This window comes from Xiphophorus hellerii, chromosome 4, assembly GCF_003331165.1.
Source record: "Xiphophorus hellerii strain 12219 chromosome 4, Xiphophorus_hellerii-4.1, whole genome shotgun sequence".
Taxonomy (NCBI): domain Eukaryota; kingdom Metazoa; phylum Chordata; class Actinopteri; order Cyprinodontiformes; family Poeciliidae; genus Xiphophorus; species Xiphophorus hellerii.
In genome coordinates this window covers 15,683,310-15,695,383 of record NC_045675.1, presented here as the reverse complement: position 1 = coordinate 15,695,383, position 12,074 = coordinate 15,683,310, and the positions used below count along the sequence as shown (strand labels likewise).

General features: G+C 41.1%; 1 protein-coding gene across 4 annotated transcripts; it reads right to left on the bottom strand.

The window, feature by feature from the left end:
- Positions 1-992: 992 nt before the first annotated feature.
- On the bottom strand, positions 993-5,393 carry cmtr2 (cap methyltransferase 2). Of its 4 annotated transcripts, none has more exons than XM_032559677.1 (3): positions 5,341-5,393; positions 2,988-4,247; positions 993-2,314 (listed from the first exon to the last, which is right to left on the bottom strand). In XM_032559677.1, the coding sequence occupies exons 2-3, from the start codon at positions 4,236-4,238 to the stop codon at positions 1,265-1,267; spliced, it is 2,301 nt and encodes a 766-aa protein (XP_032415568.1). In that variant the 5' UTR covers positions 4,239-4,247; positions 5,341-5,393; the 3' UTR covers positions 993-1,264. The 4 variants fall into 4 exon arrangements, with proteins under 4 accessions (XP_032415568.1, XP_032415567.1, XP_032415566.1 ...); XM_032559676.1 differs by having other exon boundaries at positions 5,366-5,392; XM_032559675.1 differs by having other exon boundaries at positions 5,307-5,384.
- Positions 5,394-12,074: the final 6,681 nt, after the last annotated feature.

The window sequence follows — 12,074 nt, the reverse complement described above, 5'->3', positions numbered from 1 at the left end:
AAGGAAATGGCTGCGTGAACATTGCATCAGAAAGTTGAATGGAAGGAAAAAGTGTGCTTGTAAAAGGCATAACTTTATCCTTGAGATGATGGGAAAGGAAAAGCCATTCTAGAAATCATGTGAGATTTATAAATCAGCAGTATTTTTAGGGCTTAATCTAAAACTAGTGCACTGGTTACGTTAAGCCAGTGCTGAGCCAGAGATTATAACTAAAGAGCAAAACAAGCGAACTATTACTCAATGGTCTAAAGTTCTCTTTTAGAATAAATATGCATTCAAATTCTAAATCAAGGATTAGAAATCACAGAATTTGCTTGAGGTTCAGTGTAAAGTTTGCAAAGCCGGTAAAGTGGGAACCATGTCCTCTGCTGGTGTTGATCCTTTAATAAATGTGGAATCACTGTGCTCAACAGCCACCCTGCCTGTCCAAAACCCAAATAAAATAAAATATAAAACACAGAATTTTTCAGGAGGAAACAATGCAGACAAGCTGAAGGCGCCATTAAAACTCAGCTTATTCAGCAGAGCCTTGGCTAAACGTCTCCATGCCACGCCGCACTGATGCAGTAAATCAAGAAAACGCAGCGCAAAGCAAATATTAAGAGGGCCTTCATGTACTAAAAATAATTGTTCTTAATTGATCTTATGTAATATTCAATTTTTCTGAGAAACTGAATATTGTTTATTGTTTATTTCGAATTCATAACCATCAAAATGAAAATAAATAAATCCTGAAAATGTATTTCCTTCACTGCAAAAATAGAAAGTCTTGCCAAGTATTTTTAGTCTAGTTTCTAGTGAAAATATCTGGAATATAAGAATAAGAAATAAATAAGACAAAACTAACTTACAAGTAACTTTTAAGTCAATAGTTCCTTAATATTGAAGAAAAAATACTAGTTCAACTGGCAGATTATTTCACTTACAATATGGGAAAATAAGAAATAATCTACCAATGGAACTAGTATTTTTTCTTCAATATTAATAAACTATTGACTTAAAAATTGCTTAAGTAAGTTTTGTCTGATTTCAATTGTACTGAGACATTTGTACTAGAAACTAAACCAAAATTACTTGGTACGACTTTGTGTATTTGCAGTGTTCTGTACATAATTTTGATTTGTAAAATTAAATTCAAGAAGTAAAATTTACTTTTACTTAGTGGACTGCACCTTTAGTTTTGTTCTTCTGTTTGTTGGTGTTAGAAAAATAAAAACGGACATGTCGTATTGTTCTGGAGTGATGATCCGCTGCAGCCTTAGCCTCAGTAAGCTGCCTCCTGCAGCAGGAGGTGCAGCTTCTGCTGGGTGATTTCAGAGTTCATGGTCCAGAGGAACTCTGTTAGTCCTCCTTTCAGCAGCTCCTCCATGGGAACAAACTGCAGTACCTGTCTGTCACCTGCGTGTGTTCGGTTCTCCCTCATGTCTCCTTCTCCTCCTCCAATCAGCTGCTGGATGCTGCTCTGCACGTCACTCAGAACCGGGAGCATCGGAGCGGCCGCTTCGGGGCAGAAGCCGACGCACATCAGCAAGGCCCCAACTCCGCCGGACGGGGGTGGACACCTGAAGGAGATGGAGCGGAAACAGGCGTGCAGGCAGAACACAGTGGCAGCGGTGACTCGAGTCAGGGCCGAAAACACCCGCAGCAGCAGGGCGTCCCCGGCGCTCAGGGTCTGCAGGGCGAGCAGGACACATCCCAGCAGCTGCTGCTGGTACAGAGGCTCGCCGTCGTGCAGCAGGATGCAGCCTCTCTGAGGAAATGAAGGCTCTTCACTGAACGTCAGAACTAAATCGTCTGCTTGGCTCTCAGCAGCAGCAGCCCACGCTGCGCGGCTGTCGAACACCAGACACCGCCTTTTCTCTTTGCTCCCCTCAAGACCTGCAGCTTCAGACAAAATGGAGGCAGTGCAAGCCGCACGGCAGGAGCGGCAGGGGGTCACTAGAGTCCAGTCCACCGCTGCATCCTGCAGGGCTTCGTTCAGGTGGTTCAACAGTGCTGAGTCACAGAATGGAGAGTTCCTGACTGCAGGCAGCGCAGCTCCAGTTACAACATACCATGAATCTACATAGCAGCTGGAGCGGGGTCCTTCTAACACGCAGCCCAGCCCTCTGTCCTCAGTGCAGTGACTCTGTATCAGCGCAGCCTGGCAGCTCCGCCCAATTCGCTCCCTCCAGCCCAGGTTCTGCAGCTCCCTGCGCTCGTTGAAGGAGCCGGTTTGCTTCTTCTGGCCCAGAGGTCGACCTGCTGACACGCTGCAGCAGGCGGGACTCACCGTGTTCCTGGAAATCCACCGGCTCCTGGGAAGAAAGTTCACCTGCACACAGAAATACTACAATTAATATCCAGATGTGATGCCACAGACAAGAGAGACTAGTAGAATATAAACCTCTAGAGGCTGGTTAAAAGTCAGATACATTATTACTTTTGTCTGTGTTTTAAATAGTAAATCCCTGTTTTAAATGACTGCTTGCTAAATCCAAATATTCTGCTGTTGGCCATGCCAAACCAATGTTTACACTCACACTTTATACACACTGCAAACAGATACACAACTGAACATCTTTGAAAAGCAGAAGTAGAGCCTCCTGTAAAACCAACAATAATGCAGCAAGTGGTTTCTAAGTGGTAAGACAAGAACAAAACACTTGTCTTTTCCAGCAGCCATTTTACAGCGCGTACAGCAGTAAAACAAGCTGACCAAATGCGCTAAGCTCAGCTAGGGTTGCTAGGCAACAGAGCTGGGCTGAAGGGTTGGACTTGGCTAGGGTTGAAAGGTGACAGAAAAGTGGCAATGGAATGTGCCTTAAAAACAGGAAGGTTTTTGAAACAGCTCATTTTCTAGACGGCAATAAATAAATAAATGAATTAATTAATAAAAACACCCACACATTTTTTGGCAATACGTTTAAGCGGTTTTTAGAAGCAGTAGAGAGCCAAATGGAAGTACAAAAACATAATGGGTCCAATTTAATTAACATGCGTCTTACCTGGAAGCGCTGCAGGTATTCATGCACAACACAGTCTCTGATGTGGTCATGCCGCTGACTCCTCTCTGTGCTCATCCCTTCAAACAGCCGCAGGTTTTCACCGATGGTCCCCACCTGCAGGGTGTGGAAGTAGGAGCACAACTCCTCATGCTGCTTCAGAAACGTCTCTGGGATAACCGAGCTGGGGAACAACGCTTCTCTGTCAGCCAGATTTGGGCCATAATTTCGGATCAGTTTGGAGAGCAGAGGCCTCACCTCCTCCTTGCTCTCGTAGTTCAAACACACGACGTAAACCTCGGAGTTCCCCGCTTTGCTGGTGGCGGGTTTGAAGACGCTGACGGAGCGGAAGCAGCAGTTCAGCAGGTAGAGCAAGCAGACGGAGGAGTGTTCATACAGCGTGAACATCTTCAGGACGAAGGAGCCACCGGGGCTCAGGAGGAGCAGCGCTGCAGCGGCCTCGCAGTAATGCAGCGACGCCACCAGCGCCTCCTGCTCGTCCGGGTTCTCCTGACAGTCAAAGCTTCCGTCGGCCGTCACCACGTCGACCCGCCGCATGTTGGACACAAACACTTGCAGATCCAGCAGGTGCTTCTGGAGCATGATGTTCCCCGTGTTGTCGGAGCCAAAGAACCACCACGGCAGCGTGTTGGCGATCAGCCGGTCGTCCACAATGGTCGTGCTCCCTCCGTTGGCCTCGTGGTACGGGTTGAGGGTGTTGGCGACCCAGCCCCAGTCGCAGTAGCGGGTGGACTCGTTCGTTTTCATGTAGTGATTGAGAGCGGTGATGAACGCTCCTGGAGCTTCACAGAGATGGACGGAGTTCAGCTCCCCGTTTTGAAGCGCCTCCTCTGGCAGAAGGTCAAAGGTCCCCAGGATCTCGTAGAACTTGCACCAGGCCTGAGTGCAGATCTCCGCGTTGGCAGCCGAGCGAACAGCAGCGATCACCTTCCCAGCTCGGTTGGTGGAGTTGGTGTGTTGGTGCCACACTTGTATGTTCTTGTCACTGAGCTGGTTTTTCACGGCATTCAGAGACGCCTTCAGCTCCTGCAGGTGTCGGTGGTTCTCTGCCGGGTGTTTGAGAGTAACATTAGGGTCGGGGATGCGCCATTCCTCACCCACCGGCTTCATAAAGGTTTTAACTTTGTTAAAGAGATCCTGGATCTCTGCCTGTGTTTCAGGATCAGACGGCACCAAGCTGCAGGGGAGCTGCTGCTGTCGGACCTTTCTTCTTGTGCCACAGCTTGAGCTCATCCTCCCCACCTGTAGAGCAAATACAATGTGGGAATTATTAGGATTAAAATCCACATCTTAAATTTCAAACATGTATACACAACTCTGGAAAAAATTAAGAGACCACTGCAAAGTGATCAATTTCTCAGATTTTACTTTTTATAGCTATATGTTTGAGTAAAATGAACATTGTTCTTTTATTCTATGAACTACTGACAACACGTCTCTGAAAACCCACCAGGTGTTTGCTAATTGCTGCTGGCTAGTCTCAAGGAGATGAGTGGGAGAGGGCTGCTCTGTGGGGCAGAAACTTGGAAACTGCAGGAGGAGATACGCCTTCGGTCCCTCCAGACATTTTGCAGAGCTGAATGGTTGCCATGGAGATTAAAGGATTTCTCAACCATACATGAAAGAATCAAGGCAACACTCCAGGTATGTTTTTGGTGAAGGAACAACATTATAGCGTGATGTAAAGCTAAAAAAAAGTAGATTTTACATAATGCTGTCAATAAGTCAATTGCGATTAGCAAAACTACTTACATGCTAAAAATTACAGACGCTTCTTTTTTTCTGGAAGCATTTTCGACATTTGCAAAACACTGAGTGCATTTCTCTGAACAAACAGCTTAACAGCATGAATTACCTGCTAAATCCAGTTTCTTTCTCAAAATCCTCAATTCATCTCTGAAAATTAAATATTTGCCGATAAACACGACAGTGCCTCATAACGAGAAGTACTTGTTTCACTGTGTTTGAATACGACAGTCAAATTTATTCGTCATGTTGTCAGTATAATTATTGCACATAACCACTTACATGGACGTACAAAGGCATTTGCAGTTTGTTCACAGAAATGAGAAAACCGCTTTAATTTTGTGCACAAAAATTGAACAAGTAGTTTTGAGAATTTCAATTATGCTCTGAAAAATGCACCAAAGCTTCTGAGGAAAACCGTATGAGCTGCGAGGATAATGAAAACATGTCATGATTACATTGTGTGACGTCCAAGCGTGTCACAGACGGACTTTTCAAAACCCCAAAACATTTGTATTTCCCTAAAACTTTATTCCCTCAGGGAAAGGTCTGTACCTGTCTGCGGTGTGTCAATTTCAGCGTAAACTACCTGAAAGCAGCGAACAGACACTCACCCAGCTGATGTTCAGTAAGGAAACGGAACACACCACCCACGTGACTTAAAGCACACAGTGCGCATGCGTGAAAACAAGTGGTCGAAGTTTTCTTAAAGGAGTAGCTCAGAGATTTGACTTGGTTCAAAGTTATGCTTCCCCCTGTAGCATTTGAAAAAATAAAACAATTAAGATGATAAAACATTATAAAAGTTATGAATAAAATGGTTATGGAAGCCCGTTTCCGCCACTCTGTTAAAAAAATAAAAATAAATTATCTCATTATAATAAGATACTATCTCAAAATAATGAGATAGCATCTTATTATAATGAGATAGTATCTCAAAACAATGAGATAATATTTTTTTTACAGAGTGGCAGAAACGGGCTTCCATAAATGGTGTTCTTTGCACTTTTTGATAAAAAAAATGGTGTGTTGAAAATTATTTATCCGCATCGGCATTGCATCAATCACATAGCTAGCCAGCTAGATTTCATGCCGAATTTCATACATTTTGCTTCATATAAAATAAAATGTAATAGTGGCTCTTAGTTGTAGTGCCACGAGTTTAATGTCAGACTACATTTTGTGTAAATGCTGTCTGAGAACTGAAAAGCTGCATCCAGCCTGTCTATATCACGCCACACCTGTCTGTTTTACAGAGGATTCAAAGATAGTATTGTCACTTCACTGGATGTGTTTCATGGTAGCTGGTCTCCTGATGACACTGTCATGTTGAAGCAGATGCTTTGCCAGATGCTGTGTAACTTTTAAACTAACAAACAGAGATTAAGGAGTCGGCCCTTTTGCTGTTAGATTCTTCCGACTGATTAAAAATACCTAAAGGATCTATGGTCTAATAAAATTATATACTATGAATTAATTTATTTAAAATAATATTAAATTTGAAGGTGAAATGTGGAAACTAAAGAAATGTGGAACAGAAATATCTTTATTCAGGGATGAATGCTAAGGATGACAACTATATTTTTATTTATGACTAGATAAGGGAGCATAGTTTGAATAAACAGCAATCACGAACATCTGCTCTCTGTCACAGTGATGCTAACGAGTCGCTCTCTCTCCTCCTACAGCTGCTGCCTGACAGCAAACTCTCTCCAAACCTTTCTCAGTCGAAACATGCATCTTCTGAAAACTGACAGGAAAAAGATCAACCTCTGAATTGGAAAAAGATTTACCTGCCAGATCACATCTGGAGTTGTGGATGTAATAATTTACAATGTAAACAGACGCACAAACTATTTGCATTAACATTCACAGCTTCTGCATTTATTGTCACCACTAAGATATTTTTTTTCTGCAGGCCAACAAGCAAAACGAAAAGAAAACAGACGCTAAAGCAGGGCTGGCCCAAGGCATAAGCAAACTAAGCAGCCGTTTAGGGCCCCAAGGCCACTAAGGGGCCCCCTCAGTGAAGATGATGATTATTATTATTATTATTTGTAATAATTTCTATGTCGTTCTAATATCAAAAACACACAATTTCACTATGAAGTGATTTGTTTTTACAATAATATCTATTTGATAATGTATGTAGAAATCATTATTTTATGGATAAAAGAAAAAAAAAATTGCTCTTGGGGGCCCCTTGTTTTTACTGTTTTTAACAGTAAAAACAAGTTACTGGCACGCTTTGCCAGTAACTTGAGCTGCAATGTGCAGAGAGCATCCCAACATCCAAAGCTCCAGTCAGAAGTTAAGAAAGCAAAACAGTGTCTCAAAAAAGGACTTATCCTTCGGGTAGGGAGAAAAGAAAGAGGAGGAAAAAAGCCAAGACAAAGGTTTGTTTTAATGTATCTTGGTAATGTAAAAGATTTGTAAAGCTGCTAATAGAAAATTAGCTTTAATGGTCCAGTTCAACAGCCAGACTTTGTGTTTGTGTGAAACTGAGTTTAAACTTTAAATGAGTTGATTTTCATGGTTGGCTCTGTATATTTCTGAGATATTTTTGGCTTCAAAACACCGTGTTGCTACATCGATGAGCTGCTCTATGCTGTAGTTGGGGATATGTTGTTTGCTGTTGAGCATAATCATTTTGTGGCTAAAACAAACATTATTTTTACACCAACTTCTAAGTTATGTGAAACTTCTGTTAAAATCATTTGAAAGCTCAGAATCTGTCCAGTACCGGTACCGGTCTACATTCGCGGGTGAGAAAGACTCACCTGGTGTAAATTACATTTTTAGCTATTGGAGTAACGATTAAGAGAAATTTATTTAATCAAAGAATGTCGGCTGCACCGATTGAAGTTTTCTGGCCAATCCCTGGTTACCAATCTTTAAAAAGCCTGACCTGCCAATTTTGATTTTGGCTGATATGATTTTTTTTGTCTGAAATGTTGCTAAATGTAGCCAGATAGTCACTGACTTGGCAACAATGAGGTGAATCTCGTTAACTGTAAACGTTCAGACCTGACCTGGTGGGCCGGTCTGTCAGTCAAACTTCTCACTGCAGAGCAGACGAGGACAGAGGCTGATTTTTAAACCTTTGCTTACGAAGATAAAATTAGTGGATAAGATGGGATTCACGTGTAAGTATCGGCCGATCAGGATCCCCCAAAATTAAGAAAATTGGCCCCCAGAAATCAACTGGTCAATAAATCAGTTGGCCAATAAAAGTATACTATATTATACATGTATATAATTTAAACAGCACTGCCAGAGATGCAATAAGTTTATGGCAGGTGTGTGAATGATCTAATGATCGGGCTGCTGATTGCAGCCAGTCCACATTGTTAGCAGAACTAGAGGGCCCCAAAACCACATTTTGCTTAGGGCCCCATGGAGGCTTGGCCGGCCCTGGTCTAAAGATCCTGGCAAAGCTATGGCGGCTTAATCTTGGACTGCCTGTGAAACACATTGCAGTAGTAAATGTTTTTAAAAAAAAAAAAATAATAATAACACATTTTGTTAGGGAGAAAATGCCAGAAAAGGAAGAATATCCAAATTCTCAGTTTTGTAAATGTGCAAACTCTTCAATAAATACTTGACTGAATCTGTGTTTGGTTTCTAATACATGATAAATAACACTACTACTAATAATACTCGATAAATAACCTGGGCAAAAAATGTCAAGTAAAGGTCATGGGTTACAGTACATCCATCTAAAGACTATGCCAGCGTCGCGCCTCCATGAGTTTTCATACGGAGGCCTGTCAACTCCCTGTGATTCATTGCATCGATGTGGCCCCTCGGGTTGAACTTTCTCCCTCCATGCGTGTGATCCACGTTTGTCTGCACAGATTCATATTTCTTCTCCCTGAATCATTGATGATGAAGGGTGGTGGGTGCAGAATGGGCTGTGACATAAACCCTTAACACTGCCTTAGCTTGCGCTTATGATGAAGAAAAGGAATAAAATATCCACCCTGAGCCACAGTTTTACTTTTTCTACAATGCAGGACAACAGAATGGGAAACCTCATGTTATCAGTTGGTAAAAATTGTTAATGTCATTCCTGGATTTTATGTTTGAAAATTATTATTTGTTGAGAAAATACTCAAAAATACTGTATGTTGTGATTGTCGACCAAATAAGACACTGTTATGTGTCATGTAGGCTTAGAGTTGTCAAGCTAAGAACTTATTAGCACACTGTTATGGTCTGGCTCTAGTACCATAACAAATTAAAGGGAAGCAACGCGTGGGATAACTTAAAGTAGGATTTATTTAACAAAAGCCATAACTGGTTGGAGAGGAAAGGGGAAAAAAGAGGAGAGGTTGACAGACAAAGAGAAAAAGGGCTGGGCTGGTGAGAAAAAGGTGGTGCATTTTAAGCTGATCTGATGTCATTCATGGAGACACTGGCCAGCTGCCTCCACTTCCAATCAGCACCAATCAGAAGATCTGGAGCAGGGATGCTAAACCCCAAAGGAATAGCCGTGGGCCGTAACAACACAATAAAGTTTATCAGTTTAAACATTAGATATCTCATCTTTGTAGTGTATTTGATTGAATATAAGTACAAAAGGATTTGTAAATTATCACATTCAGTTTTAATTTATATTTTACACAACGTTCCAACTTCCTTGAAACTGAACTGTACGGTTGTACACTGTAAAACATTTTTGAGGTGGTTTAACTTGAAAATGAAATTCCACCTGCTGCCTTAAAAATGCAATTTAGGTCAACAAGAAAATTATTTTGATTTTAACTCAGAAATGAAAGTTCATTAAGTTGATTTAACAAGAGACAAGTTGACTAAACATTGTTTTTTAAGTTCATTAATCTTGAATTATGAGTTTTAATTTAATGCTGCAATTTAAACCATATAATTATTTCACAATATGCAAGAAAAAAAAATGCTTATTTTACTTTAGAATAATTTAAGTTCTTGTTTGAAATTGCATGAACAAAATTTCTGATCTGATAATGAATTTTATTAAACATCACAATGAATTCTGCTCTAAAACATTTAATGTGAACAGGATATTATCTTCAAGCTTTGCAAACTTAATAACACACAAGAGTCAGATCAATGTAACGCACTACAAAATCAAGCCGCTAAGCATTCTGGGAAATAGTTCCCACTCCTGTTTTTTCTTCTTTCAGTTTTTTAAGTGCTAACCTAAAAACTCTAGTTTATTCAATTGTTGGAGGTTTGACTAAATTAATAAAAAGTTAACAAACTCATTACTGTAAATCTAAAACTTGCCACATTTATTTGACATAAAGAGTAGAAGATACGGCTAAATACGGCTAAATGTTTTACCATGTAGTTTTGACCTGTAAAAATGAAACACATGGCTATTTGTGGCGGACAAACATGAGAAATTGTGGAAAGATTCAACTTGTATTAATACTTTTGAAGGCTTCTGGTAGTTTTTGTCTATGTGTAATCTTAAAACAATTGTTGCTGAAGGTTTTAATTTGGTAATATTCTGTAATTTGATTTCATATTGAGCAGATTGTTGCACAGAATCGTTCTTAGTAATCTCTCAGCACCATCCCCTTCAGATGATGGATTCTTCTTCTTCCATGTTGGATTCCTGTAAGTTCTTGCTTTGCTGTATGAGCACACAGCCTCCCCCTGCTCCAGCATTCAATTCTTCCTCATGAGGATTTATTTTTCTTTCTCAGGTGTCTCTATTCCTCGTGGTGGGATTGTTTTTGCAGGGGTGAGTTCAGCAAGTCTGCGGTCTTAATTGCTCCCCATGGACTGGGGGAGATCATGTTGTCCCGTTTGCCTCCAGGCAGATGCTTTTCTTCTCCCGAATGCTCAACAAAAAAGGAGAAAATCCCAATTTTATGATGGGAAACAGGCTGCTAGGGTTGTGTGTATGTTCAAGGCGCTTTATGCAATTTTAGCTCCCGTGTCCCACTGTTTGGTGGTGGTGAGCCGTGTATTTGTTGCCTGCACACACGACTTGCAGGGAATGATGATGCAGTTTATTGTCATAGCAAGGTGTTTATCTCCTGTCGCGTCGTGCCGAAGAAAATCCCGGCACAATCTGCCAAACAGTCCACAAGCTGGATTCTGCCTTATCTGTTTTCAGCACAGAGTCTTCATTGTTTGGCTGCTGCTGCAGTTTTTATCTCTGGTGATTAAGATGCAGTCACTCAGGCTGGAGCTGATGAAAACAGATGATTATTGCAATGAGGCGCAGTGTCACTCTAATTTACAAAAAGTGCACACTCCCACTCTCACTGCTGCTCAGCCACATTAACACAAGAGCAAAAATGTGGCAGAGGTCCTGGTTTAATGCACAAGCACACTTCCACCCAGATAATCCCACTATGACATTCATTCTTAGCAACAGTAAGTTTTTATTGTTCTCTGGAGCGCATAATTATGCAGTTTTAGAGGCAGCGGCTATGCATCAAGTGAAGAGGAATTTGGTGTGAAGAATTGTTCCCGTAGCATATTTCTACTGATAATCCAGATTGGCTGCATGATAAAAAAAAAGCTTGTTGGAGGTTTGCTTAAAGGAACATGATCAATACTAGTATGCTAAGATCAATACTTTAGTTTCAGAGAACAAAGCTCCTTCTTCCACAAGTTTGCTTTGTTTGGGTTGCAGCAAACTGCAAACAAGACTGGTTTCCTTTCAAACAAATGGTTCGAAATAAAGCTTTCACCATCTGAAACTATTTCTTTTACTCTCTGAGACTGAATTGTTTGGATCTCATCTCCCAGTTTCCTGTCATTTACTGAACCAAGATTCATCAATGACAACTTTATGCAGTTTGTTTTGTCAATTATTCTTCTCCACTGTTCACAACTCTGTTCTCTTTAATCCCTGTTGCGTATAATTAAAGAGCCAGAAAGCTTTGCATAGTTTTGTTTGATCAGAGAGAGGAATTAGCCACAGATTGTTTATCCTGCTGGAGGTTAGACAGTAAACACAAACCTCAGTGAGGGGCTCATCAGGTACTAAACTAACCACTAATAATGTTCCTTTGTGTCTTTGTGTCTCGCTAGCTGCGGTTGCTCATATTTATGCAGCAGCTGAGGGTTTTTGGAACGCCAGAGGCCAGATTTCATCAAGAAAAAGCCGCTGTACAGCTGTGTTCAATGTGTCCATGTTATTTAGAGAACATACATGTTGAATAAAACATGTTACTTCCCCCACATTTTCTCACACACCACTGTCTTGTCACACGAACCTCACAAAGATACATGAAACTTCCTGTATTTCTCTTACAGCAGACTGAGTTTAGTTAGGATTTATGTATGTGAGTGAGTAATACCCCTAGTTCTGTGTGTTGT

Coding starts and splice junctions, on each gene's coding strand:
- cmtr2 (XM_032559677.1), bottom strand. CDS start 4,238: ATGAGCTCAAGCTGTGGCACAAGAAGAAAGGTCCGACAGCAGCAGCTC. Junction 2,315..2,987: donor AATACCTGCAGCGCTTCCAG/GTAAGACGCATG, acceptor TTCTGTGTGCAG/GTGAACTTTCTTCCCAGGAG.